Below are 27,334 nucleotides of genomic sequence, written 5' to 3'. Positions count from 1 at the left end.
ATAATGTCCAATTCAACTCGACATTAGTTCACATGTCAGGATTTAGCTATTCAACACCATTTCAGCCCCTTCAATGTCGTAAAGATGACGTCGGCGCAGCATCTTCAGTGGTTGTTTCGATCTGTGCTGGGCGACAGTGCTGGTGAGTGATCGTACCATCGACTCTAATGCACTGTGGCTGTGTGTGACACGACGCCTCGTACTCCCTTGCCGACCCCCAAGCCCTCTGTGAAACCAACTCCTGCGCCGACGCACCGAAACGAACGCTTACGCCCACGCCAACCCTCACCACCACTCGAACCCTCGACCAGCCAGCCGATGCAGCGGCCTCTCCATGCCGATTTAACACAAGCGCAACGATTCATCCACCAATCGGACGCTGTTTCCGCATAATGGAGATTTTAACCGGATATCAATAATAGCAGAGTGTGCTACTGTTGTCGTACGTAATTCACACGGCTACGAGCTACACACCTGAAGGAAGGTCTACAGAAGTTGTTGGATGGACGAGCAGGGATAATGCTGTAGCATATCCGAGTGAGTTCCGAGGGATTTTGCTCGTGATAAAGGCTTTAGTTCATCCGGATAATGCTACTGGAGATCGATCAAGCAATATGGACTGGACGTATCCGGATCTATGAAGTAAGGTGTCATTTGACCAAATACTGCAAATTGAACGATCCATTTGAACAAATAGATCGATCGCTCTTTCTCCTCCGATCCTTATTTGCCTATCATGTCCGACTAGGTAGAATTTCTCGGTGGCTATATTGATTTTTTAGGTTTCTGTACATTAACGTTAACCTAAAAATGTCAACATAACCACCTGTAGATATTCTAGGCTTCGAACATGAGGGCAGTTTTGTCGCAAGTAGACCCCCCATGACATCATTTAATCCACACGTGGCAGAAAATCCCACGTTTTGTTTGTAGTGGCCAGTAGCCAGTAGCCAGCGCCCTTAACGACATTTAGCACTTCGATAGGCGTTGATCGTCGGGTGAAAATGACCGGTTTGACTTCATAACTGCTTCAACTTGAACGCCACGGCTTTGAGTGCCGTGTTCAGCTTGATCCCGCGGGTCTGATGTGACTTTTGTTCAGTATGCTCGCATTAACGTTATTGACAAGTGCAAACTCAACGTACGATCGGATTGAATCAAGCAATAATGTATTATGTTTTAAAGTACGATATATATAGCGCTAGTTCTAGAAGTAGTAATCGATCTACACGTGGCGAATGGGGTTGCCTTGGGTGGGAGTGGACGCGACGACGTACGTCACAGGTTGTTGGGAGGTCACAACCACTGGGCCATTATTTTGACTGGTGACTGGGTGGCGGCGGAATTGGACGTACATGCCGAGCAGCGCCAGCACGACCGAGGCAACCAAGTAGCCCCACCATTCCACAGGGATATTCACGTGCCAGGCGCCATTCGTGTCCACGTGTTGCTTCAAGTTGGCAGCATTGGGGTAGTTCCCTGCAAAGAACCCGATGCCCCATACCCCCGTCACGGCGCCCGCCCACGATGTGGCGATGATCAACGACGGCCGTTCAATCACCACAGCCACGACTCCACATGCAAGGCCACAGATGACCAAGAGGACGATCAGTACGATTTGAGGTTCTGACGGGTAGATAGCATGGCCAAATGATGTGTGGAGCTGCGTAGCCAGCAACAAGCCAGCAAACGCGCCGACGAGGAAAATGCCGACTTTGTACAGCCACACGACCAACGCTCCAACGATCAAACCGCCGAGAGCAAACGCCACCCAGCACGCCGCCTCCACGTACGACTTTTCGCGAAAGATCTTTTCGCACGCGACAAAACACAAGACGGAGCCAATGGCAAAGCCAGCAACGAACATGGCCGGGCGAATGAGTTTGTAGCCAAAGAAGGCGATGGTGAACCCGGCGGCGATAGCGAGCGCGGCAATGACGTCGGGACCGACGCCGAGGCTCTCGCGGGTGCCGTCCCAGTGGAGGATTTTGTTGATTTGGTTGTCAAATGTGCTGTTGCCGGGAATGGTGATGTTGGCTGCAGACGTAAAAGGCACGAGCATCAGAAGAGTGAGCACGGCATGACGCCATGATGACGATGAAATAGCTGACGACATGATGGTCGAATTGGAAAATGAGAAGGCTGTACGATCAACACCGTCGCGTGAGAAAAAGGTGTGTGGACATGTGGCGTACTGTCCTTCAAGTTAAAAAGGTCCAATTGTGTTTTGTTTTCGGTGTGAATGGTTTTGATTGGCTTTCGCTTTTCTGTTGAATTTCTGGGCTTGCTTCATTGTTTATTTGTCCGGCTGAGGTTCGTCTTTGCTTTTTCGTGTCCTCTTTCTGTTTCTTCGGAATGTCTTGAACAGTGTTTCAAAATTCCTTTGTCTTAAATTGATTTTCAAACTGCTTTTTTTTTGGATCCAACACGTTGTGTTTGTTGTGTTTATAGTATATACGTCTTCGAAGTATTCGGTAACGTTATGTATACGGTGTTTTGTCTTTATTTGGTTTCGCTGTGAATTGGTTATTATTTGTTGATGTTTTTTGTGCGCCGTTTGCTTGGTTCTTGAATGGAGCCCTGAAATTGGCTTTTTACGTTAACGGCACATCCAGAGAATTCACATGGAGTTTGGACCTATTTCAAAGTACTTAACTTGAAGGACAGTACGCCACATGTCCACACACCTTTTTCTCACGCGACGGTGTTGATCGTACAGCCTTCTCATTTTCCAATTCGACCATCATGTCGTCAGCTATTTCATCGTCATCATGGCGTCATGCCGTGCTCACTCTTCTGATGCTCGTGCCTTTTACGTCTGCAGCCAACATCACCATTCCCGGCAACAGCACATTTGACAACCAAATCAACAAAATCCTCCACTGGGACGGCACCCGCGAGAGCCTTGGCGTCGGTCCCGACGTCATTGCCGCGCTCGCTATCGCCGCCGGGTTCACCATCGCCTTCTTTGGCTACAAACTCATTCGCCCGGCCATGTTCGTTGCTGGCTTTGCCATTGGCTCCGTCTTGTGTTTTGTCGCGTGCGAAAAGATCTTTCGCGAAAAGTCGTACGTGGAGGCGGCGTGCTGGGTGGCGTTTGCTCTCGGCGGTTTGATCGTTGGAGCGTTGGTCGTGTGGCTGTACAAAGTCGGCATTTTCCTCGTCGGCGCGTTTGCTGGCTTGTTGCTGGCTACGCAGCTCCACACATCGTTTGGCCATGCTATCTACCCGTCAGAACCTCAAATCGTACTGATCGTCCTCTTGGTCATCTGTGGCCTTGCATGTGGAGTCGTGGCTGTGGTGATTGAACGGCCGTCGTTGATCATCGCCACATCGTGGGCGGGCGCCGTGACGGGGGTATGGGGCATCGGGTTCTTTGCAGGGAACTACCCCAATGCTGCCAACTTGAAGCAACACGTGGACGCGAATGGCGCCTGGCACGTGAATATCCCTGTGGAATGGTGGGGCTACTTGGTTGCCTCGGTCGTGCTGGCGCTGCTCGGCATGTACGTCCAATTCCGCCGCCACCCAGTCACCAGTCAAAATAATGGCCCAGTGGTTGTGACCTCCCAACAACCTGTGACGTACGTCGTCGCGTCCACTCCCACCCAAGGCAACCCCATTCGCCACGTGTAGATCGATTACTATTTCTAGAACTAGCGCTATCCTATCACTCTACTATAACTTACTAGTAACATTATCTTGATATTTTGTTTGTCGATGTGGTAACATTAGAAGCCTGTGATGGTGTGGAAATCAATGTACATACCTCTGGGCACTTGCGTTCAGTGCGTTCGGTGCTTGTATTGAGTGCTCAAGGACCTAAGGTTGGCCCACAGAGCTGTAGCCATATCACATAACTCTCATGTTGAAGTACATTCCTTCACGTTGACATGTACTTGGCCTCGTAGTATCGAAACTACATCTAACGTTACTATAGCTATCGCCTTTAAACCCATGATAGCGTATGCATGGAGAATGCATCATCCAATTACGCGGCACAGGGTCAGCCACGCACAACGGACAATTGAACGGTGTGACCTGTTTTTTGTACCTTTAGCGAACTATAATACCTCGAAGTACTAGGTTTTAATCGTAGTGGTTGACACGGTGTCCTCCATGCAAAACGCACGTTTTAAGTAAAACCTCCACGTAGGCTGGTTGTATACTTCGACAAAGTACGTTTGCGTTAAACGCGCACTTTACCGGACGTAATTCCCTCAGCCAATGCTTTGCGGTTGCTGAAAAATATTGGCAAGTCTCCATTCAGATTTGGTTCAACATGAGCACGTCCGCGGACCACGAAGCGGAAGACGCGCTGATGGAGGCACCGGTGGCGCAGCAAGACAGCCGGTACTTTTCGGAGGAGCTCTTCGAGTCCCTTCCACTGTCCGAGCCGACACAGCGCATCCTGAAGGAGCTGAACTTTGTCAAGATGACCAAGATCCAGGCCAAGTCGATCCGGCCGTTGTTGAGCGGCAGCGATTTGCTCGGCGCGGCCAAGACGGGCAGCGGGAAGACGCTGAGTTTCCTCATCCCAGCCGTGGAACTTCTGTACAAGGTCAAGTTCACGGCGCGCAAGGGCACGGGGTGCATGGTGATCTCGCCGACGCGCGAGTTGGCTCTGCAAATCTACGGCGTGGTCAAGGAGATCACCAAGTACCACACGCAAACCCATGGGATCGTCATGGGCGGTGCCAACCGTCGCGCAGAGGCGGAGAGGTTGGTGAAGGGCGTCAACATTCTCGTGGCCACGCCAGGGCGACTGCTCGACCACCTCCAAAACACCAAGGGATTCATCTACCACAACCTGCAGATCTTTGTGATCGACGAAGCGGACCGCATCCTGTCGATCGGGTTTGAAGAAGAGATGCGCCAGATCATCAAGTGCATTCCCAAGACCCGGCAGACGATGCTCTTTAGCGCCACGCAGACCAAAAAGGTGGAGGATTTGATCAAGGTGTCCATGCAGGGCACGCCCGTGTACGTCGGCGTCGAGGACGATGCCAACACTGAGGCCACCGTGCAAACCCTCGAACAAGGGTACGTGTGTCCATCCATTCAACACGATCACGTCAGAACTCGAACCCCTGTAGCTGACATGTATATATCTTTGTGTAGGTACGTGGTGACGCCCAGCGACAAGCGATTCTTGCTCTTGTTTACGTTTCTCAAGAAGAACCTACACAAGAAGGTGATGGTGTTCTTCTCATCGTGCAACGCAGTCAAGTTCTACGGTGAGCTGCTCAACTACATTGACGTGCCAGTGCTGGACATCCACGGCAAGCAAAAGCAAAACAAGCGCACGACGACGTTCTTTCAGTTCTGCGGCGCCAAGACTGGCATCTTGCTGTGCACTGACGTCGCAGCCCGAGGGCTCGACATCCCCGCCGTGGATTGGATCATCCAGTTTGACCCACCGGATGACCCGAAAGAGTACATCCACCGCGTCGGCCGCACGGCGCGCGGCGCCACCGGCTCGGGCAAGGCGCTGCTCATGCTTCTCCCAGAAGAGCTCGGGTTCCTCAAGTACCTCAAAGCGGCCAAAGTCGGCTTGTCCGAGTATGATTTCCCCACGAAAAAGATCGCGCAAGTCGAAGCGCAGCTCATGAAGCTTGTGGAAAAGACCTACTACCTGCACAAGTCGGCCAAGGAGGCGTACCGTAGCTACCTGCTCGCGTATGCATCCCACGGGCTTAAAAATATCTTTGACGTTGGCACGCTGGATCTGCAGGCCGTGGCCAAGTCGTTCGGGCTAACTGTACCCCCCAAGGTGACCCTTCCAGTGAAAACCGCGGGTAAAGATGGCAAAAAGCGCAAGCGAGAAGATGGAGGAACCAAGTACGGCAAGAGCGGCCACCAGTTTAGTGCCGACAACCCCTACGGCAAGAAAGCCAAGCACGATTCGCGGCAATTTGCACACTAACTAGACCATCATATCCCATGTTATATCTTTATAATGAACACACACGTTTTGCCAAACAGTATATATATAGCATCTTTTGCGAGCTAAAACTGACGGGAGCTAACGGTCGGTGCAGCCGTCGAGGCTAGATAGACTAGCTACTGTGCCTGAGCTATCTACAATAGGTAGAGAGATACTCGAGCCGTGGCTATCTAGCTACAATAGGTAGCTAGTTTTAGCCTACTACGTACAGTAGTAGATCATTGGGTAGCTAGCTACCAGTAGAGATACTCGAGCCGTGGCTATCTAGCTAGCTAGCTACGGCTATAGCCTAGCCTAGCCTCGTCGTACGTTTTGGCTAACTATGTAGTATACCAATACCTCTTTCCGATGTATATTGCTCCAACCTGATTTGGCTTGGCAGGTCGCCTGTGGATGGTGGTGGACGGTTGGAGGAGGAATCAACGAATGTGGACATAGCGTATACTTCATGTTCAAGGAATAAATACAGCCGCGTATGACGAGCGAGGTACACAGGACGACGCCGCGCGCCACGTCGAGCTCGTGCCGCGGCAGACTTAGTGTAAAAACATGGGCGGGGGGATGTTAAACGTCATGGCGCGGGATGGGATGTTGGGGTTTATCCCACCGGCGCCACTATCCTCCGAGGAGGAATCTGTACATGCGTTCAGGTCTGCCATGGGCAGCGGGGCGATCCCCGGTCGTGGCACCACATGACGAGATGTGTCGGGGCTGGGGGCGTTGTGGGCCATGGTCAAGGACACACGCCGCAGATTTCTACAAACGGACGTCAGCTCTTGATGGGAGAAATGGGATGGACTGACGGGGTAGCGGGACTACGCAGATGCGATGGCGTTGATAGCCGTGTTGCGAGCGAGGTCGAGGACCGTGTCACGATTGGCGACCGGACGACGGACGCTGTGCTGGAAGTCGCCACCAGGGCCAATAACGTGCATGTCGAGACTTCACTCGAGGACGAAGGTGACGTTATAGCTACGTCTGGGGGAGCTGCAACGCGCAGTTCGTCCTCCAAGGATCGCATCGCGGCGGGGTTGGCGATGACTCCTTCGCCCTCGTTTCCTGGGTGCAAGATCAGCCGAGGAAAAGTGCGTACTTTCGTGCGTTTCTTCTTCTTTGGCGCTCCTGGGCATTCTACTTCCTTCTTCATACGAGGGGGACTCACATCGCCGACGACGGCGATGGCGCCGCCGGTCCGTCGGGCGGGAGATGTGGCCGCCTTCATCTCACAAGATTCCCCAGTTTTTGGTTCAAATATGACGGTATCCGGACAACTTCCGGCCCCGAATTCGAGTTTTTGAATTTAACGTCCGTGGATTGGCTAAAATGAAACCTTGCAATTCGTATGGCATACAATTTACAAGATGAAACCTGCACTCTACGGAACATTCCGTCGAATTTCGTTACTTTAACGAATGGCCAGCGAGGAGTATCCACCTTTTGTCCATACAGTATTTTATTGAGTGGTTTTGAGCTGCGAAAAAAGTTACACATGACTTCAAGGGAACGTTACTGAAGTGCAACGACACCGTCGGAGAACATTTCCGAATGCTCCTCTCACGATTTGTATACCATACAAACGGCAAGATTGAAACTGGATCTTTTTCGAACCGACACGTTCAAACACGCGATGGACAGTGGCGATGTAAGTCTCCACCTTGCTCCATGAACATCGCACATACATCATACGTGCATCCACGGTTGTAGAGCGAATTCAGCGCCGACGACGTCGTGCCGATCTCCAAGAATGTACGTACGTGCGTCGGTCGGGCCCTCTGACTATGGAGCATCTTTGGATCTGACACATGATCGTGCGGGCAGGCCATTGAGTCGACGTTAAAGGACACGGTGTACAACCGCAAGAAAGTGAACGACTGGACCAACTCCCTCGTTGCCATCGTCCTCAGCGGACTCCAGAACATCAACAAACCGTTCAAATATGCAGGTACCTTCCATCTGCTCAACATAACATGATACCACGCTCATCAAACTCGATCCATGCTGTAGTCACATGCTTGATCATGCAGAAGACAGGCGCTGGTGTGACCACGGCCGCTGCATGCTACTGGGATGCCGTCGTCGATGGTACAGTACGCACCCACCACACCTTCCATCGACTTGATTCCTCAATGCAATGCTGATCGTTCGATTAGGGTATTGCACTGTATTATGGGAAAACAGCACCATCCAATGCGTTGTGACCGTGTACGGCGTTGCGATCTCCCCGTCAGTGAGTAAGCATGGTGAACACTAGTACTAGTACTACTACAAAGTCAGTCCTACTAGTCACTGTGTACACACATGTACTAGTAACCAACCCTGACATTGATTAAAACTGGTTGATCAACGCCAAGCAAGCTTGGGCGACTGGTTTGATCTCGACGGGCGTCGACACGACCAACGTCTCCATCGTGGGCACGAGCAACTTGAACTGCGCTTTGTACGTGGCGAGCTTGACAGCGTCGTCGGTTTCTTGCTGGGTAGTACTACTAGTAGTACTAGTACTTGTGTCACACGACGTCGCCACATATTCCAACAGATTTTGCAGCATGACGACATGACGATGCACGAGTTCCGGGGACACGTCCGGGTCTGCCAGCACCGCTTGGATTGTCACTAGCGGCTCTTGATCCATCACCACTTTGCACACCTGTCACATATTCCTCCATCATCCTCGTCGTCATCGCAGATCCACCGCACAAACAAAACTTTCAATGATTTTGCATAAAAACCCATACTTTTTCATAAAAAGGTGTGAATTATTCGCTATAAACAAGTCGAAAATTCTTCGTGTGGTTTGGCTAATCAATATTGAATATATCATCACGCTGGAGTTGTGATTGGTTGAATATACTTGTCCAAGAGCCAATCAAATAAGCCACTCAAAAATGGATTAGTAGCCAATCGCGTCGATTCATCGTGATTCGTTTCTGGAAATTCGTCTCGAATCCACAATATTCTTGTGTTTATTCTGAACTGGAGAGCGACAATATGTATGTACAGACGAATCGTCGGCAGTAGAATTGAGCCAATCAGATTGCAGGAAACAACCATCATCAACGTTTAATTAGTGTGGAGATTCAATTAGTGTGATACCATCACCACAGGACAACACGTTTTACATACAAAATGTCAGTACAACGAATCATCGATCGATAGAGTTGGCAAAGAATCAGCACAAAAGTAGTCCAAATTTTGGGTAAAAGATACACAATACTACATATACAAGGACCATAAACAACAACTACACCCACACATCCTCCTCCTCATCGCCTATATATATATCTATTACCACTACCAGCAGAACCAAGAATTTTTACGCGACACTGTAAAACGACACTGTATCACAGGTTGTTGTACCTCGCCGTACTGTGTGACAGTGGCCAGCGCCCCCGCAGCGGCGCGAGCCGTTTCAAAGTCCTCGTCGCTTTCTTCAATCGACGAGAACGCGAGCCAGAGGCGCGCCTTATCCGGCTGGCAAAACACCCGGAGGACGTCGTCGTGGGGAAGGAGGTTGGTGAGGCACTCGGTGGCGGCGCGGCGGACGAGGCGGTGGTCCGAGAATTGGAGGTACTGGATCGCGCCGAGGCCTTGGTCGGCCAGGATTCTGGAGAGGGATCAGAGAATCAGACTCAGAAGCAGAGAGAATCAGAGACCTGGCTTTGGTTTCCATGGACACGGACGCCACGTTTGTCAGCGCCATCAACGCTTCAAACTGCAACAGCGCCGCGTCGTGCTTGTTTTGACACAACGTCCGCAGCGGACGGACCGCCGACAACAGTTGCGCCGACGGAATCAGATGCGGGTTGGTCGTAATCAGAATCTTTGCGATCGCTTGCTGGGCTGCGTCGGACTGGTGGGCGTGGGGAAACAGCCCCGCCAATACCCCGCCTTGCACGAGCTTGCCCCGCACGTCGACGCTGTCGGTGGCATGCAAGGCCCTACCGTCGTCGTTCCGAATCAGACTCAGAATCAGATAGAATCAGGTCGTACGTTTGAATCGCCAACTCGAGCACGGCCGGGCTCTTGGTTTTGAGCAGCAACGTCAACGTCTTGACGGCAGTCGGCAGCGCCAACACCGCCGCGAGTCGCGCGTGGACCTGATCGACGCTATCGCCATCGTCGAGCTCGGACTTTTGCTTGAGCGCTTGCTGCAGCTGTTCGTACTGGTCAGGTGTCATTTCCGAGTTGGCCATTTTCTGCTTTTTCAAATGTGACTCGGACGTGAGCAGGTGGTGCAGCGAATATGCGACACCGTACAGCATGTTGGACGGCGTATCAGTCAGCGACACGGTCAGCAGCGGCGCCAACGCGCGGGGGTGCTGGACCTGCAATACACCAAACACAGCAGCAGTATCAGATTCATAGAAGAATCAGACTAAAATTTTGTTTTTTTTAATTTATTCAAAAAAATTTTATTTATTTAAATAAATGTGATAATTATCAAAATTGTAACAATTAGTTATATTTAATAACATGTCCACACAAACGAGCATGGACACAGTGTCACAGATGACGACGATGCCGTCATCGCATCCAATCAATAAAATCTTTGTTGGAGGACAAGTCGAGCAGACGTGGAATCAGAAAACCGAAACACAGGCCGGAACGAGAATCAGAATCAGATATCGAGAATCAGAATCAGATATCGAGTCGTACCAACAGATCTTTCACCGGCGTAAACGTGATAATGTACGACAACGCTTCCACGGATCGTTCAGCTGCCGTGGAACCGACGACAGATGGCCGCGCCGTGGCCTACATATATGCCACCCATCGAGTGAACCGGCCAGATAGATTTATATACTCATTTGATTGACCAATCAAACGCTGCTTACATTGTGCAGCCGACTCAACAAGCCCAAGACCGTGTCCACCATCATGTGACCCGACGGCGTCATCGGATCGAACGCTTTCTCCACAATGTGCAACTTGACCAGCGCCGCCACCGCCGTCGCTTGCAGCTTCAAGTGCTTGTCGTCCATGTCACATTGCATGATTTTACTATATATATACATGTATTATTGCATGATTTTACTACCAACATATATATACATGTCTTATTGGTAATTAATTCGATTTCAAAATTGCCAATCGAATCCACGGAACAAAGTAGCCAATGAAATGTTCGAAAAATAAAACTTTTGACCAATCAAATTGCAGGTGGGTGTATTCGGTGCATTTTTGCCAAGCATATCACAAACAGTTGAACGTTGTATCGGACACGAGTCACAGTGAGTGTAGTTAGTTAAGTAAAATGACATCTCGACAATTTCGTCGAATGTACCAAAAATACCCAGTTTAGCTCAAAAGCACAATATTGTGCTTTCGAGTGAAATTTTGTGTTGTAGTTTCTCGTTGGAATTTAAATCGATTTGATTGGGTACTTCAGATGGGCTCAAAATTATTAGCCAATCAAAACCTTCTCAATGAAATTCAACCAATCAGATCGATTGTGGATTGGTTTGGTCAGCTCGATTCGATTGCACCCCCTCCCCAAATTTGTATCAAATCGACAATATCATTGTAATACATTTTACATACTAGTCAACAACACACACTATATTGTGTAGTGCATAAAAATGAATAACATACCCCAATTCTACACGCAGGTCCAGTGGGATGCACGCGGCGCCGGTTTCCGTGCCTACATATTGTCAAGTCGATATATATCGAAATTGGAGTAGGGTGTGATCAATCGAATAAACAGCAGAATAACGAAATCGGCAGACAATCGATATACGACCAATCAAAAACCAGATCACTATTTAAGTAGCCAATCAAATCCCCACTATTCCACCAATTAGTGTATGACTTCAATTAGTGTGACACAGGACGATTATTTTACATACAAACGTCAGTACAAACTTAATCGATCGATAGATTTTTCTCGAATCAGCACAAAAGTCCAAATTTGGGGTAAAAGGACAATAGTATATATTGCATCCCCCATATATATCGAATCAGAGTATCAGAATCAGACGTGACACATGGCTCAGACACATACCGGCGACGAACGCGACGAGGTCCATGACGAGTTCCTGGTACGCGAGCATGCTCTTGGACGCCAACAAGAGGTCACCCAAGTGTTGAAAGAACGACGGGTGGCTGTGGATGACGGAGCTGCCGAGTTTGGCATTTACAAGGAACACGCTGCAGAGGAGCACGGCGCCGGGGCTGGCGGCCGCCATGGTCGGCGCGCTAAGGATGGGGAGGACGCAGTGGCGCCGTACGATTTGCTCAGCCTGGGCTTCGTGGCCTTCAAATGACGCCAGCACTTGGGAAAACACGAGCGCCACGCGGGACACGGTTCTGTCCTCAAACACGTCGGCGCGGGACAGCAGCAATGGGAAAATGCCCAGTTCGTCCAGGGATGTGCGCAGCTTGGCGTGGAGTTGCTTGAGGTCCGTGAGCAGCGTGTCCAGAGCAGCCACTTGCAGCGGCACGCGGTCGCTTCGCAAGCCATTCAAGACGGCGTCCAGAAGCAGTCGGCGCGGCGCCAACGTCCTGTCGGACGTTTCTGTGGGTTGGGCGGCGAGATACCCCACCAGCGCGCCACACAGACCAATCACACCTACTTCCAACGCAAACACCAAGCTGTCGGCGCCGTCGTCATTCCCATTGACAAGCGCCACTTGGGGCGGCTGGACAAATGTTGTCAAGATCGTCAGGTCGACCGCGGCGAGCACGGCCGCAGCGCTGGAATACCCCCCCGACGACGCCGTGGACATCTTGTGCAGCACTCGGAGCGCCGCGGCGCCGACGGACCGGTCTTCGCATGCATACACGCATTTCCAGAGCACCGACTCGCCGTGTTGGGCCACGACGTCGCGGTAAATGCTAGTGTCCTACACACAGTTTCGTGACATCGAGAAAGGACATATGGATGACACACCGAAGCGTGCTCGAGGAAGCGCAGGGCGTCGAGAGATGGCGTGTCCCGCAGAGATTTGAGCGCTTTGCCGACCCCAGAGGCGTCGGCGCGGGCGCGTTCCTGCAATTGACGCAACAACAACGCGGCAGGTTTGTTGCCCGGGTTGAGTTGTAACACGGCCTTGATGTCGCGAGCAGATGGGGTCAATTGGTCCAACTCCATGTACGCTTGCGCGCGGCGGAAGAGAAGCTTCTCCATCACGGACGCCGCGACGTTCGGCAACGACATGGCTTGGTCGCAAGACGACAACGTGCCCGCAAAATCGCGGAGCTTGAGCTGACACATGGCAATGTTGCTCAGAAGCAAACTCTGCATGTCCACAGGTACGTTGGGGTAAGCTAATGCAGCTTGATAGCTTGCAAGCGCATCGGCCCACTTCCCTTGCGTGAAGAACGCCTTCCCATCCTCTTTCTTCTGCTCCATCACACAAGTTCAAATTCAAAGTACTAGTCACGACGAAGTATCCGGATAACAAATCGTCACAACAATAAGTTGCTCAGCTTGATATTATTATTGTCATAAATATTTTGGAATCGCAGTACTATTATTAATAATACTTCGAAGTAATAACTGCAGCCAAAGTGCCAACATACAGTACAGTAGATCCTGCGACTCGCCCTATAGGCGCATTTTGCGCTTGAATAGAATTCCCCTTACCAAGGAGATTGATCTAGACGCGAATATGATTCACAAGATGTGAATATGAAAATATTATATATTCTGCTGTGACCTTCGAAATATTATGAAAGTCGTATCCGGATAACATCATTGTATTTTTGATTTGAAACAGATCATGGAGGGAACGCCCGTGCAGCGCGAAGGTGCGACGACGTCGTCCAAGCCTAAAGTGCTATGGTCTTCAGCGAAGAAAGCGAAAAGACAGAAGACCGACCACTTCTCAAGTGCCGAGAAGGAGAATGCGAATGCTGCCCAGAGAAACATGACGACGCAGTTGGACGTCCTTAACGAGGACGAGGTCGTCCAGGTCGAAGCCAACCTCCATGGCGACTTTGACTCCATAAAGCTGCCGCGGTGGTTGCGAAAGCGTCGGGAGATGCTTGTACGTGCATTGATTCTTGTCTCCTCTACAAAGTATCTCACACATCCCATAGAAACATACAGCGGAGCTCCATGCCGCTCCTTCGACACCAACCCCTTTCACGCCATCCGCATCGTTCACAGCGCCAGAACTCACACAAGCGGCGATGGCTCCTAGGGAATACCGCATCCTAAGACCCATCGCTCGTCCGCCCCCTCCGAACTTCCCTGAGCGGCAGGTCGGTAGCGTCCTCGTAGACTATCCTCGCCGCGTCTCGTCCGTGTCGCGCGCGCTTTATCAAGCTGACACTCCCACAAAAGACGACTTTTACGTGAACGTTCTAGCCTCTCATCCGTCGCAATCAATCGTCGCCTGCGCGACCTTGCAGGACGTGGTGCTTTACCGTGCCACTGGTGCTCGACGGACCACGCCCACCATCTCCATCGCCGACAAGCTCACTTCCTCGTCATCCTACATATCGTCGCTTGCATGGACATCCCCAACTCAGCTTGCCATCGGCACATCCGACGCGATCGTCCATCTCTACGACGTGTCCCGCGCTGCAACATGCGTGCAATCCATCGAGGGTGCCCATACCGACCGCATCAGTTCCATGGCGTGGTCTGCTTCGCGTTGCGTCCTGAGCACTGGGTCTAGGGATTCGACACTTGCACACCACGACGTCCGCCTTCGGCAGCCCACCCTTCCGACTCGCTCCCACGGACACGACCAAGAAGTGTGTGGACTGGCGTATGCTGGCAACGGCACCACGTTAGCGTCAGGCGGCAACGACAACGTCGTGAACCTATGGGACCTCAAGCAAGGTGCGCCGCCCTTCCATGTATACTCGCATGATTGATTCATTCGAAGAACGCTCAAAAATGGAACATTCGAAATATTTCAACGGTTACATGTGTAGAATGTAGGTCATGTAATTGATTTTTTGATGTAGCGCACCAGCCGATGCACCGCCTCATGGAGCACTGCGCCGCCGTGAAAGCTCTCGCGTGGTGTCCGTGGGAAGCGTCGCTCTTGGCCACGGGCGGCGGCACCGCTGACAAGTCCATCAAGCTGTGGAACTCCCACACCGGGATGCTTCTGCAGTCGAAGACCACGCATGCTCAAGTGTCGGCGTTGGTGTGGTCGAATCCTGCAAGTGGTAACAAGTTCAAGGAATTGCTCAGCGCCCACGGGTTCCAGTCCCCCGCCATGACACTGTGGAGCTACCCGTCCATGCAAAAGATCCGATCGTTCACCACGCGTTCCGGTAGGATGATTCGATGTATGACAGACATTGGAATGTGAATGTGTGACATGGGGTGAGCCTAGGCCGTATCCTAAACCTCGCGTCGAACGCGAGCTCCCATGTCGTGTCGTGGTGCTCGGAAGGAACACTGCGACAATGGGATGTCTTCCTCCCGACGACAAGCGGGCTCGCAGTAGGAGGTCTGCGGCCACGGAGCACGCCGTCAGCTAACGACGAGAATTCACATCCTTAGTATACCGTTATTACTTGTACTTTAAAGCAAGCTGCTTCATCGCATCAGGGCCTTTCAAATCATTATCCTCGAAAAAAAATATATTATTTATTTTTCCCGAGTCGAAAACTGCCGCATAAAGCGATGATTTATTATTTCTCTTTCGTGACAGAATAATCGTGATTGTGCTTTCGAGTGTTGGGGCGTGGTTTTTTTTTCTCGTTGGAAATTTAAATCGATTTGACGATTTGATTGGCTACTGCTCAAAATTATTAGCCAATCAAAACCTTCTCAATGAAATTCAACCAATCAGATTGATTGTGGATCGGTTTGGTTGGCGCGATTCGGTTCCAAATTTGTATCAAATCGACAATATTATTAATATTATTATTTTTTTTGTGTTTTTTTTGCTGGTGGTGGTCTGACTTGTCGGTGTGTACGTCAGTGGTCCTGTTTCACGTTCCGGATGTGCTCTTTTGAGCGAATGGGGTCTAATAGCATCAGGTGTCATACTACCGTATAACTACATACCTTATGGATCTGTACCCCCGAAAATGTCAGTAAAATCTGATCCAAAGGAATGATATTATTGTGGATTTTCCAGACCCCATCGAATCGAATCTCCGCGCCAAAGCGAATCGCGAATCGACACTATTGGCTAATAAGATTTTGAGTGGATTTGATTGGCTCTTACAGAAACGACAAATGTATTCAACCAATCAGAACTCCAGCGTGATTATTCAATATTGATTACTTCACACAAACCACGCGAGTTTTGGAAGTTTATAGCGAATTAATTCACAATACTCCGGAGTCCTGTAGGCCATTTCTACTTCTTCCACTTGTTTGATTGGTTAGAAAGAAGTAATTGGACGACTAATTTGACCAAAATAAAGAAAAAAATGTTCTTTTTTGACACCATACACCAATTTGGGTACAACTCCATAAGGCAAAATCGTGGGTACTTATCCAGAACGTACCGTTATATATATATACGTATATATGCCGGTATGGTAGTATCCGTCATGCGATTCCGTCCTGTGGGCTTTGTACGAATGGTTGATGTGCTACCTACGAGCCACTCGTGCAATGATGTGAAAAACAGGTCGAAACCTGTCGACACTCTACCATCACTGTGTGTATTGGCCCAGGATCAGTTATGAATACAACCAGCTACCATGTGTCAAATGTCAGGTGAAGAACGATTGTGGATTGTTCTCCCCAAACTAACTCCAACTTGTGTGAGCAGTAGTGTTTCTCAGCTACGAACTGCCGAAAGGTCAACATGTTGAGGCGGAAATGTTATAACAACTTTGAGTGAGTAGTACTGGAGTATTCATGATGTTGCTAAAGCTATGAAATATCATGGGGTGGTTGGCGGTTGGTGGGCGAAGAGACCACAGTTAAATAACCTAAATAATCTAACGTTATCTTTCGTTGTCTTGTCAAAAGATACTCTAGTTTTTCAAATACTACCGTAGTATTAATAGGAGCAAGGAAGGTGTACTACTAACGTTACGTACTATTAATAGTACTACTTATAGAACTTACTACTAACGTCCTAGTAATAAATATACAATACTATTTTGAAGTGCACATGAGGGTATGCAGTCCTGGAATCAGGATAGCACGGGTGTATTTTTAATAGGTTTTTAAATTGTGTTTTATATGAAAACACCTGTCAAATCTGAAATCTCGTCCAAATTCTATTCTTTGTCCTTAAGCTTGGGGCAAAGCTCCATCATTATCGCTCATAGTTTTGGCACAAGGATATCTGCATTCGAATCCTCGAAACATGAAAAACTCGTGGCGTTGGTCGATATCACGACGAAATTCTAAGCCAAAGGACCGAAGTGGATGGCGATACATTTACAGTATTAACTGTAAAATACAATTTGCGTGAACTTGAGCTCTTTCTGTTGAGCATATCTCGTTTCAGTTCAAGTTGCCACATGAAAGTGGAATTGTGTTTTTGGAATCCCTGATTCATCCTCTATCACTACAGGTGGAGGAGGTGGTTTGCCTACAAATCAATTTAAAGAGTTTGAACTTGGGCAAATAATACTAGTACTATTAATAGTATTGAAATAGGCGAGTCAAGCAGTCAGCCGGTTCACATACTTTAACTACTACTCCGGAGTACTAGTATAAAATACATAGTATTCAATATCATTGGTATGTAAATGCTGAAAAATTGTTTATAGCGAGGATTACTATATTTTCACGAGTATATTGGACGTACATACAGAAGTACCTAACATCCAGACCCGCACAAAACCGATTGGTTCGAGCGAGCTCGCTCCAAAACTTCACTGTCAGTTTGGTCAATCACATGGAGAAGACAACGTTCAAATACCGAACTCGTATGTTGGCGATATTTAAAATGCATTTAAAACACAAGAAGCGATTGCAAACCCATCAATTTAACGTAAAAGTCAAATTATACCGCCAATGAAATCGCCCCATCTCTGCAGTTTTCTTCAAAGGTTGTACAATTCGCAGAAGTGCATCACAACGACGGAGCTTCATTCCTCAATCCTCTCACACCACATCCCATCATGAGCATCCTGCCTCGCAGCGTACTCGACAGCAGCTTCGACCATCTGCTCTCACTGCGGACCACGGGGAGGTACCTCTTCGCATCGCTCGCGGTGAACATGCTTCTCCAAGCAGGGTTCATCTCGTTTAAGTTGGCAGAGACCGTGCATGCCATCGAAAGGAACGACGTCGCATTTGCGTCGCTCGTCACCAGCTACGTGCTGTGGATCCTCATCTCGACTGCCGGGGGGGTCTTTGGACTCTACTCAGCGCACAAGTACCACACCAAGTCCGCGTCTTACTGCCTTTACGCGTGGGTAGCCCTCGTGGTGTTCCAGATCGTCGAAGCATTCGTTGCAGTGTTCGTGCTGGTGCCTGGAGTGCAGAACACGGTAAACATCAAGCAATCCTTGCTCTTCAACACCGCGTCGCTCCTGGTCATCGAAGTCGTGTTTATCGGGTTCATCTACGCGTACATTGAACTGCTCGACCTTTGCGAAACGGACAAAAATCACCTGTTGGGGTCGCACGGGGAAGAAGGCACGCACTTGGTCGACGAAGCACTCGTGTCGCCTGTAGTTGACAACCACGTGACGGCGTATGGCACAGAATCGACGTCGTTTACGTTTTAGGGTGTCCTGTATTTATCAATGTGTGTACAATAATAAAGGTCGCCTGTTTTACTCGGTTAACTGCTATGTACATACTATGGTAGTACGTCGTGGAGGTGATTTGGACGGGCTGGACGTGGCAATAACCAACATTCTGATCCTCAAGTGTCGGAGCTATGGTACAGAGACATTGAGTTGTGTCGTTGCGTTTTTTTGGATATCCCGAATTACCCATGATGCCACCGTATGGTTGGTCTGAACGACCGTGGACCGGGCCGAGATAACGCTAGTGTCCAACCACGAATGCACGAGGGAAGTGGAAAGTTACGTACTTTTGCAGGTCCGGCGGTACTCTTCGCAGTTTGGCGACCTGCTCAACGAAAGCCAACAAAACGACAACGGGGGGACAACTGCGAATCATGGGGGCGGCCGTGTACCCCAAGTGTCGGCCAAACTCTAATCCCTCGGGCTGCGGCCTCTTTCGCCCTAGCCCTTCCAACTGCGGGGCCCTTTACATTGGGCAACGGGGGTGACTTGTCGTGGGCCAAGTAAGTCTCGGTGGGGACACCCTTGCTGAACATTTTTGCCGCCAATGAAACCTCGACGCTACTCCAAGTCTGCACGGGGGTCGGTCCGGTGTGCTGGGACCACCCTCGTGGGCTTAGGCATGGGGCCGCCAATAAGACCCTGGAGTACGAGAAAGCCATCAAAGACCAAGTGTCGGTGGGGCAGCTTGTCGTCAACATCGGCACGGCAATTTCCGTGAGTTCGGTCAAGTGCTCCAACTTCGCGAGCGCGTGGGCAGTCATACAAGCCACACCGGTGGTCGTCAAAGAGACCCCCGACGGCTACAAGTCGGCAAAATGGGCTACCAAGTCATCGACCAAAGACTACCCTTCCATCTACTCCACCCTGCTACAAAGTTGTAACCTAACCTGAAAGTTATCCTCTCGCGTAACTTCATGAAGTCTATATATTCTTAACCTCACTAGATGATGGAGCCATATCGCAAAGAGAAGGCTCCTTGGAGGCGAGTATGGCCAGTCTTCATCAATCATGGTATTAATAGTTGTGCCTTCTCTTTGGACGACATAAACTCGCCATTGCTCGATGTCTAGCACGTGCAAGGCACCGCGAAACTCGATCGACAGCAGTGCACTGAACGCCGCCGACGCCTTGTCAATGTAGTACACCCCTCGTTGTGTCTTTCGAAAGTGATTCGTGACGGTGGCATGCAGCAAGCCAGACGAAGTTCCCTGCTCCAAGTTGTTCGGACGTCGCCGGCCAAGCAGGATGTAACTCCCGACGCACGAGCTTGCAATCACACACAGCAGCCCCCAAAACAATTCACATCGGCCAAAGTGAATCTCGCCACTGTGTCACACAAGCTGAAAGTCCACGGACGATAGCGCGCATTCGCGGTGCACACGAACGAGGGGCTGTGCGGGGGTGATGAACGTCCACATGACAGACACGACTACCACCAGCGCGCTGCTCAACTTGCCGAACCGCGCAGTGCGTTGCCTTGTTATATCCAAACAAATGTCCAGCACAACATAGACCAGTCACGTCATTTCCCCCGACGAGAGCACTGTTGTGAGCTAGTACGGAAATGGGGACATAAAGTACGACGCCAAGCCCAGATGGGGCCGGACGAGGGGGAGATAGGCCGTGGAGAGGACGCAAAGCGCCGTGACGCCCCGTAGCACGAGCAGCGGGTGCCCTATCCACACTATCCCGACCACGCAGTTGAACAAAAACAATTTTGTGCCTTCAACGTGGCTTTGGTTCGTTGCAATGTACCGGTCGATACTGTACATGCAATGGAAGCCACGCCCAGCAGCACCAAGGACGCCTCTGTGATCGTGACTAGCCCTAACACTAGCATCACTTGGAGGATGCCGAAGGACGTTCCGCTCACCGATTCCGCGGTGCTCCCCACCCCGCACGACCCTTTCCAGTTGAAAAACGATGCCATGTACGGATCCTGGTCGAGACTTCTCGGCGCAGTGTCGCAAAAAAAACATGAAGGTGCAGCGTTTGAACGTGGGACAACGCGCGGGGCAAGGGACTGCCCATGCATTCTTGAGCAGCACCAAGTTGGAGCGTTCGCCTGGTCTTGGAGTATACGAGCTGCCCCTCCGGAACGACTTGGTCTTTAACGGCTTTGGCGCACTTCAGTCTGGCGACCCCAATGCCACAGCCCAGGAGGGCTGCCCCAGCACACCGGACCGACCCACGTGCAACCGGGGTTGCACGTAGGGTACTGCACGCCAGCGTCGAGGTTTCGTCGGCGATACACGACACCAGTTGCTGCATCTACGCGCGCAATTTTGATTCTATCGCAGCAACTTGGGCATTGTCAGCGCGCCCAACGCGGGTGTCCCCAATGCGACTTACTTGGCCCACGACAAGTCGCCCTGGTCACCCTAGTCAAGGACCCCGCAGTTGGGTGGTTGGGTTGACAAAGGCAGTAGAGCGGGGGACTGGGGCCTAGCTGACACGACCGCCCCCCATGATTCGCACTTGCCACCCCCGTTATTGTGTTAACATCGTTGATACATGCCGCTGTCGTTGAGCGGGTAGCCAAACTGCCTCGGGTACCCGTCCCACGGCTGTATTCATTCAAGAGGCAAAACAATGCTTGGTCCTTGAACCTGGGGGGACGGTTGGAGTGGCAGTCCATTCCCCTAGCTGGTCGTGATAACCACCGTAGCAAGGACAATAATGACGATATTTGGTTCTTCTTTCTGCATATGTATGATTCATTGGTACTGTATCATGGGACCATGCTATCGCTCTACAAGCTTGCGGTAGATGCGTTGTTGTTTACATCGCATTTCAATGCAATAGTCGCAAGTTGGTATTTTTACTGAAACGTTGTTGAACCGAACTATAAGGAAACGGCAACTTGATCCATGTTCGAAAGCACATGTTGACCTTCGAATTCCGAACCATAACGCGACATGATGGTATATGATTCAAATTTGATTTCGACAGTTGCCCGAGTACTCGCGTCGTCGGTCCTTCCTCGCAATAGGTACCCCCCCCCTCTCTCATGAAGCTGCCATGCTTCTCCACGTATATCCAGTCGTATGTCCGCCATGGCTCAATGGACTCGCTGCACTCGCACCGCGCCATCGGTCGACTCCTGTTGATCATTTTGGCCGGCAACATGCTTCTGCAGTCGATGATGGTGGGCCTTCAAGTCATCCAGTCCGTGACCACAGAGGACGCACAATCTGAGCTGTCTGTCGGCACGTGGAGCTGGACTGCGTGTGCGCTCCTCGTGTGCCATGAGCTGTGGGTGGTCGTGTCGGCGGTGGGAGGCCTCGCTGGCTTTCACGCGGCGTGGCACTACAGCATCGCGTCGGCCACCGTGTGCTTGCGCGCTTGGGTGGCGCTGGCGTGCGTCCAGACGTTCCAATACCTGACTGTGTACGCCATGTTGGCGTCAATTCAGGACGACAAAGGTCGTCGCTTTGACACTACCCTGGCGTGGGAATCGACGGTGCTAATCGCCATCGAAGTCGTGTTTATCGGGTTCGTGTATGGCTACATTGTGGTGTTGCAAGAATGGCAACGCCAATGCAAACGCCAAGATGGCGAAGGCATTTGCTTGGTACCACTGCATCCTGCCACTGAACAGAGAAACGTCCTCCATACCAACTCGTCAGCGTACTACGGCACCACCGCTGCTGTATGTACGACTTTGTAGTTAACGATAATTAAACCGAATGAATATGATGGAACGGTTGATGGGGGAGTTCTGGACGTGGTCAAGACAATGATGATATTGTCGATTTGATACAAATTTGGGAATCGAATCGCGCCGACCAAACCGATCCACAATCGATCTGATTGGTTGAATTTCATTGAGAAATGGGTTTTGATTGGCGAATAATTTTGAATAATTTTGAGCTCATCTGAAGTAGCCAATCAAATCGATTTAAATTCCAACTAGAGTCCACGCTACAACACGAGAATTTCACTCGAAAGCACAATAGGTCCAGGTCTCTTTCTTACACCATAGTATTCGACAACACTTCAGATTATACGTATAAGTAAGTGATGGGCGTTTCTGCTAGAGTGAACAAGGGGGTTACTCCAATGGCAAATTGTAGCATTGCATTCGTACCTGTATATATAGCTGCTGTGTACAGCACAGTACAACTAGGTCGAGAGCACGAAATCATGTTGGACACCAACCCCAATCACATATGCTGTTGAACTTCACCATACAACGGTAACCACCGTGGAAAATAGAGGGTACTGGTATGATGGAGGACTGGATTCACGGTGATTGCAGAGTTCATGGCGGTGGCACTACGAGTAGAAATACGTTAGAAGTTGGCCATCCTAAGTTGTGATCTTGTACCACTGAGAATATTGCGACGACTCTTTTGCATAGTACCGTTGTTGTTACGTCATGGACATGAGACGACCGAAGTTTTGAGCAACCACAAGTGCAAACAAATGGATTCACTTTCGAACGAAAAGCGCGCAAAACACGAGACGACTTGTCCTCGTTCATCTTGAGCCCCCCCCCCCCCCGAAAATGCCGCTACGTTCCGTTGCACAGAAATGGCTCGATGAAGGAGCGACCGGCCGAGACGCGGTTGAATCTCTGCCACGTGGGCGTGACAACGCAGTTGGCAAACGATGCCATGCCAACAAGGTAGTCGCTTCCATCGATCTCGATCAAGAGGGATCCATAAATTCTCCAAGTGCAGTAGTTAATGTTGTCGTTGTCTGCGCACACTTGGTACTCGTACATGCGGCGATTGAGTAGGGCCTCACACTTGTCGTTGGCAAGGATTTGAACCGTGATGGCCTTGAGGGTGTTCAGGGGTTCGTGTTGGATCAGGGGGAACCACCCACGCAGCCACACCAATGAGCCAGGCACGACGTCGTCCCACAGGATTCGCACTGGCGGGTACTTGGAAGGTCGAGCCAATTCGATCATTGCAAATTCCACCGTGGCGTTGGTACTGTAGTGTTTCTTGAGCACGGGGATCCATTCGCCGTCGTCCAGCCCGCGGTCTATGTACGTAGCCCCCACGACCAGTTTGCTCGCACCTACGGTGTTCGCTGCAACCCCGTTGTCAATATCGGCGCACGCTCGAGTAACGAGGACAAAGGTGGGACCGACGAGAACCCCTTGGCAGATCATAGGATTATTCACAGACCACCGCAGTTGACTCATGTACGGAGACAGTATCGATTCCTGGAAGGGAGCCACATACGCATCCACCACCCCCATCGCGGCGGCCACGGCAGTCCACGACAGTACTTGCATGACACGTCGAGTTCTAAAATGAGATGATTCCATGGGTGGATAACCAGTTTGAAATCAGTGCATTGAATATGTATAGAAGTGACGGGGGCGGTTTGAAGTAAATTTATGGAGTTTAGGGCTCCAAGAATTCTGATTGGTTGATTTGTATCTTCAACAGACAGATAATTGGTCCAAGCATTCTGATTGGCTCAGACAGATAATTGTCCAAGCATTCTGATTGGTTCATTTGTATCTTCAACAGTCAGATAATTGCCACAATTCGAGTATTCTGATTGGCTCGTTAATATCTTTGACGTGCATATATTATAAAAGGTAGGTTTAGCACTGCCGCGTTCACTTTATAATTTGACGTCATGCGTCATGTGATCTCGGCGGCCATAGAGCTACCTCCCCCATCAACCACCCAATGGCCTTGGGATTTGGGACCGAGCACAAGGACTTGACTGGATTGACTGCGAGTACACCCCTGTATTACAACGATGTAGTGTTGGCGTAGCGTCAGTGGTTTCTTGGGCAGGTTTTCCATGTCAAATCGCGGATTTCTCGACGAGTTCGATGACGTTATGACCGCTGTTCAAACGTGAAATAGCTTGTATCAATAGTTGCTTCGCTCTGCCAAGTTAAAGAAATGAAGTGCCACCACCCATGCACGACTATCGAGCCGTTCTACCTTTGAGGTACCTTTGACACCAGTTGAGCTGAACCATGACCCAAAACCCGCGACGCCAAGTTCACCTAGCAGAACTGACTGTAGGAGGCATTTGTGCTTTCTAGAGGCTTTTCCTCAGGTCGACGGCCGCCAGACACAAGACATGGTCCATCATGAGGATGTCGTGGCCAAGCATAGTCAAATCTGATGGGTTGAGAACCACCTTTCGTCTTCACTTCCTCAGTCTCCACTTGGGCGTCGCCCGCTGCCATCAGTACTCATCACCGGTCGGTCGACAGTAATTGGATCAGAAAAAACGTACCGATCCTTTGGCTCGAGGAGATGCTGCCACGTTTTCCCAGGTTCTGTTGGCGACAAGTGAACAGACCCAGCTAATCGGCACGTTCTTGCTGGTCATCACATCCGATCAACTGCCGCTTGCGATAAGTTCTGGGGGTGGCAGCAACCTTGTTGGGCCATGATCTTGGCGTACTCTTGGTAAATTCGAAAATGTAATATTAATACCATAAACTTCAAACTGAGAAGTTCACTTCACGTCTATACGTTCAATGGACAGATCCCAAAACTGATTATCCTCCACCTACCCCTGGCAAAATCTCACTTCCGAACTCGACGCGTCATGCAAGTACTGTTGTAGGCTGCCGTGGCCGCCACGATGGGGGACGTGGATGCGTACTGTGCTACCTTTGAGAACTCGATTTCGTCCCCTTACATGAGTCAACTGCTGTGGACTGGGATGGATGCTTTGATCTGCCAAGGAGTTCTCGTCGCCCCCAACTTCGTCCTCGTTACTCGAGTATGCGCCCAACGACACGAAATACTTCGAGCGAAGACAGTTGAAGCGAGCAAAGTGGTGGTAGGGGCTAATCGGTTCAATGGCGGGGCAGATGACGGCGAGTGGATCCCCGTGCTCAAGAAACACTACAGTGCCAATGCCACCCTGGATTTTGTAATGATCGAATTAGCTCGACCATCCAAGTTCCCGCCATTACGGATCCTATGGGATGACGTCGCACCTGGCAATCTCGTGTGGCTACGCACGTGGATCCCCTACATCAAGCACGAGCCATTGAAAACCCTCAAGGAAACCACAGTGAAAATCCTTTCAAATGCCAAGTGTCAGACCCTACTCAATCGCACCGTGTACGATGACCAAGTGTGCGCCGACAACGACAACATTAACTTCAGCACTTGGGGAATTTTTGGATCCCTCGTGATTGAGATCGATGGAAGCGACTATGTCGTTGGCATGTTAACACTTGTCGATTGCGTACTAGTTCCGACGTGGCAGAGATTCAACCGCCTTTCGGCTGGCCGCTCCTTCATCGAGCCATTTCTGTGCAACGGAACGTAGTGGCTTTGCCGATCCATGTTTCTTTCATTATTAACACATGCCATTCAAAAGGAGTCGAAAAACACACAGTTATGCTTCTCACGGCCAGTCTGCTATCTCCACCAAGGGGTTATTGCTATGCCAGTGGTTGACTATCACTTGCCTCTTCTTGCGAAGCAGCTTAACTCAGGGAATACCATCGCATGCGCAATCCCCAGATAACTGCAGTCCCGTGGCTACGAGCGACAAATGCTCAAAGGATTGTGTTTAACTGTGTAGTTGGTTGCCCCTGAGATACAGTACATCCATCTCTACAGCCCATCGTCACATGTTCGTGTTGTTTCAAGTTGGCAGCATAGGGGCAGTGCCCTTGAAACTGTCTCCAGTTCTTGTTGCCGTCCACAGTGACGTTGGATGAAAACACGAGCTGAACTAAGAGTCGTCTCAGCATGGCCAAAAGCTGCGACGGTGGGGGGGTTCAATGGCCAAGTTAATGGCTGTCTCCATCATGTCCTCTACCTTGTGTTCCTTATGTCCTTGGTGTCGGTGTACTGCACATGCCTCCAACGTCGCCGTGGACAACAACATCAACCCCTTTGATAACCAAATGAACCAAATCTTCCACTTCGACGGCCCCCGAGGCCGCGAATTCGGCCCCAACGTTATTGCCGCTATCGCAATCACCACACCGCTTTCTGTGGATACAAGCTCAGTCGCCCAGTCATGATCGTCGCTGGCGTGGCCGTTGGCTCCGTCTTGGGATTTGTCCAGTCTGAAAAGAGCTTTCACGGAAAATCATGCGTGGAAGCGGCGTGCTGAGTAGGTGGTAGCTCTGGGGGAACTCCTCGTTGGTGCCTTGGTTGTGTAGTGTGGCTCTACAAAGCGGGAATTTTCCTCATCGCGGCCTAGGCTGGCTTCACAGTAAGCACCACACGCCGCTCTGGTACGCCATCTATCCGTGTTGGTCACCTGTGGGATTCACTTGCCGTCGTTGACCCCGCCACCGAGCTGATTAGTCCCAACCACCACTTGGTTCGCTTCGAGTATGCGGAATATCAGCCCATACTTGAGTAACGAGGGGTCGACAAGAACCCTCCTTCGCGGGTCCGACACAATTCTCGGTTGAAAACTCATGTACCAGGACGGAATCGAACTGTAGAAGGTAGCATAACGTTAGGACAGTATGCATTCACCGCGGTCATGATTCTGGGGCTTTTTGCTTATTGGCTCATGAGGAAAACCTATGGTTTCTGATTGGCTCACAGATATCTTCAACAGTCAGATCTTTGGGTTTCGATGCGGCATGAGCAACCTCTGAACTCTATCACCATGAATGCTTCAAGAATGACACGTACACACACATGTACTAGCATTTTGTGCGCCTTTGAACCAGCCACGTATTGGCATGATGGGGTTTTCCAGTTCGACCCAAACGCAGCCCCAGATTCACAGCTCGGTCTGGTTGTGCTACATGTGTACTACGTACAA

General features: G+C 50.4%; 13 protein-coding genes across 17 annotated transcripts; 8 read left to right on the top strand and 5 right to left on the bottom strand.

Annotated features, from left to right (window-relative positions):
* Nucleotides 1-1,152: 1,152 nt before the first annotated feature.
* H257_07094 (hypothetical protein) lies at nt 1,153-2,214 on the bottom strand. Its single transcript, XM_009832517.1, has one exon. The coding sequence runs from the start codon at nt 2,114-2,116 to the stop codon at nt 1,226-1,228; it is 891 nt and encodes a 296-aa protein (XP_009830819.1). The 5' UTR covers nt 2,117-2,214; the 3' UTR covers nt 1,153-1,225.
* A 437-nt stretch (nt 2,215-2,651) lies between these two features.
* H257_07093 (hypothetical protein) lies at nt 2,652-3,721 on the top strand. The gene has a single exon (XM_009832516.1). The coding sequence runs from the start codon at nt 2,746-2,748 to the stop codon at nt 3,634-3,636; it is 891 nt and encodes a 296-aa protein (XP_009830818.1). The 5' UTR covers nt 2,652-2,745; the 3' UTR covers nt 3,637-3,721.
* Nucleotides 3,722-4,243: 522 nt separating this feature from the next.
* On the top strand, nt 4,244-5,983 carry H257_07092 (hypothetical protein). The gene is made up of 2 exons (XM_009832515.1): nt 4,244-5,043; nt 5,122-5,983. Exons 1-2 carry the CDS (start codon nt 4,283-4,285, stop codon nt 5,924-5,926), a joined length of 1,566 nt encoding a protein of 521 aa, XP_009830817.1. The 5' UTR covers nt 4,244-4,282; the 3' UTR covers nt 5,927-5,983.
* Nucleotides 5,984-6,352: 369 nt separating this feature from the next.
* On the bottom strand, nt 6,353-7,236 carry H257_07091 (hypothetical protein). The gene is made up of 2 exons (XM_009832514.1): nt 6,751-7,236; nt 6,353-6,703 (listed from the first exon to the last, which is right to left on the bottom strand). The coding sequence occupies exons 1-2, from the start codon at nt 7,167-7,169 to the stop codon at nt 6,484-6,486; spliced, it is 639 nt and encodes a 212-aa protein (XP_009830816.1). The 5' UTR covers nt 7,170-7,236; the 3' UTR covers nt 6,353-6,483.
* Nucleotides 7,237-7,544: 308 nt separating this feature from the next.
* On the top strand, nt 7,545-8,448 carry H257_07090 (hypothetical protein). The gene is made up of 5 exons (XM_009832513.1): nt 7,545-7,589; nt 7,652-7,693; nt 7,766-7,889; nt 7,952-8,029; nt 8,098-8,448. Exons 1-5 carry the CDS (start codon nt 7,575-7,577, stop codon nt 8,196-8,198), a joined length of 360 nt encoding a protein of 119 aa, XP_009830815.1. The 5' UTR covers nt 7,545-7,574; the 3' UTR covers nt 8,199-8,448.
* On the bottom strand, nt 8,247-13,312 carry H257_07089. Of its 2 annotated transcripts, XM_009832511.1 has the most exons (9): nt 12,840-13,309; nt 11,952-12,792; nt 11,540-11,591; nt 10,783-10,948; nt 10,604-10,702; nt 9,938-10,272; nt 9,601-9,885; nt 9,305-9,551; nt 8,247-8,594 (listed from the first exon to the last, which is right to left on the bottom strand). In XM_009832511.1, the coding sequence occupies exons 1-9, from the start codon at nt 13,299-13,301 to the stop codon at nt 8,274-8,276; spliced, it is 2,808 nt and encodes a 935-aa protein (XP_009830813.1). In that variant the 5' UTR covers nt 13,302-13,309; the 3' UTR covers nt 8,247-8,273. The 2 variants fall into 2 exon arrangements, with proteins under 2 accessions (XP_009830813.1, XP_009830814.1); XM_009832512.1 differs by lacking the exon at nt 8,247-8,594 and having other exon boundaries at nt 9,115-9,551; nt 12,840-13,312.
* Nucleotides 13,313-13,632: 320 nt separating this feature from the next.
* H257_07088 (hypothetical protein) lies at nt 13,633-15,513 on the top strand. 4 transcript variants are annotated; one of them, XM_009832507.1, is made up of 4 exons: nt 13,633-13,938; nt 13,991-14,741; nt 14,870-15,184; nt 15,247-15,513. In XM_009832507.1, exons 1-4 carry the CDS (start codon nt 13,672-13,674, stop codon nt 15,414-15,416), a joined length of 1,503 nt encoding a protein of 500 aa, XP_009830809.1. In that variant the 5' UTR covers nt 13,633-13,671; the 3' UTR covers nt 15,417-15,513. The 4 variants fall into 4 exon arrangements, with proteins under 4 accessions (XP_009830809.1, XP_009830811.1, XP_009830810.1 ...); XM_009832509.1 differs by having other exon boundaries at nt 13,633-14,741; XM_009832508.1 differs by having other exon boundaries at nt 14,870-15,247.
* A 2,376-nt stretch (nt 15,514-17,889) lies between these two features.
* H257_07087 (hypothetical protein) lies at nt 17,890-18,622 on the top strand. The gene has a single exon (XM_009832506.1). The coding sequence runs from the start codon at nt 17,954-17,956 to the stop codon at nt 18,563-18,565; it is 612 nt and encodes a 203-aa protein (XP_009830808.1). The 5' UTR covers nt 17,890-17,953; the 3' UTR covers nt 18,566-18,622.
* A 341-nt stretch (nt 18,623-18,963) lies between these two features.
* On the top strand, nt 18,964-19,483 carry H257_07086 (hypothetical protein; the record flags this gene model as incomplete). The annotated part of the gene is made up of 2 exons (XM_009832505.1): nt 18,964-19,073; nt 19,210-19,483. 2 exons carry the CDS (start codon nt 18,964-18,966, stop codon nt 19,481-19,483), a joined length of 384 nt encoding a protein of 127 aa, XP_009830807.1.
* Nucleotides 19,484-20,336: 853 nt separating this feature from the next.
* On the bottom strand, nt 20,337-21,407 carry H257_07085 (hypothetical protein). The gene is made up of 2 exons (XM_009832504.1): nt 20,945-21,407; nt 20,337-20,895 (listed from the first exon to the last, which is right to left on the bottom strand). Exon 2 carries the CDS (start codon nt 20,861-20,863, stop codon nt 20,462-20,464), a length of 402 nt encoding a protein of 133 aa, XP_009830806.1. The 5' UTR covers nt 20,864-20,895; nt 20,945-21,407; the 3' UTR covers nt 20,337-20,461.
* Nucleotides 21,408-21,454: 47 nt separating this feature from the next.
* On the top strand, nt 21,455-22,359 carry H257_07084 (hypothetical protein). Its single transcript, XM_009832503.1, has one exon. The coding sequence runs from the start codon at nt 21,603-21,605 to the stop codon at nt 22,260-22,262; it is 660 nt and encodes a 219-aa protein (XP_009830805.1). The 5' UTR covers nt 21,455-21,602; the 3' UTR covers nt 22,263-22,359.
* Nucleotides 22,360-23,089: 730 nt separating this feature from the next.
* On the bottom strand, nt 23,090-23,853 carry H257_07083 (hypothetical protein). The gene has a single exon (XM_009832502.1). It carries the CDS (start codon nt 23,841-23,843, stop codon nt 23,109-23,111), a length of 735 nt encoding a protein of 244 aa, XP_009830804.1. The 5' UTR covers nt 23,844-23,853; the 3' UTR covers nt 23,090-23,108.
* Nucleotides 23,854-25,073: 1,220 nt separating this feature from the next.
* On the top strand, nt 25,074-25,867 carry H257_07082 (hypothetical protein; the record flags this gene model as incomplete). The annotated part of the gene is made up of 1 exon (XM_009832501.1): nt 25,074-25,867. Exon 1 carries the CDS (start codon nt 25,169-25,171, stop codon nt 25,865-25,867), a length of 699 nt encoding a protein of 232 aa, XP_009830803.1. The 5' UTR covers nt 25,074-25,168.
* Between the last annotated feature and the right edge of the window lie 1,467 nt (nt 25,868-27,334).

This window comes from Aphanomyces astaci (assembly GCF_000520075.1).
Source record: "Aphanomyces astaci strain APO3 unplaced genomic scaffold supercont1.14, whole genome shotgun sequence".
In the NCBI taxonomy this organism is placed as follows: Eukaryota; Oomycota; class Saprolegniomycetes; order Saprolegniales; family Verrucalvaceae; genus Aphanomyces; species Aphanomyces astaci.
Note: the sequence above shows the minus strand (reverse complement) of the source record. Positions and strands in the feature narration are given on the sequence as shown.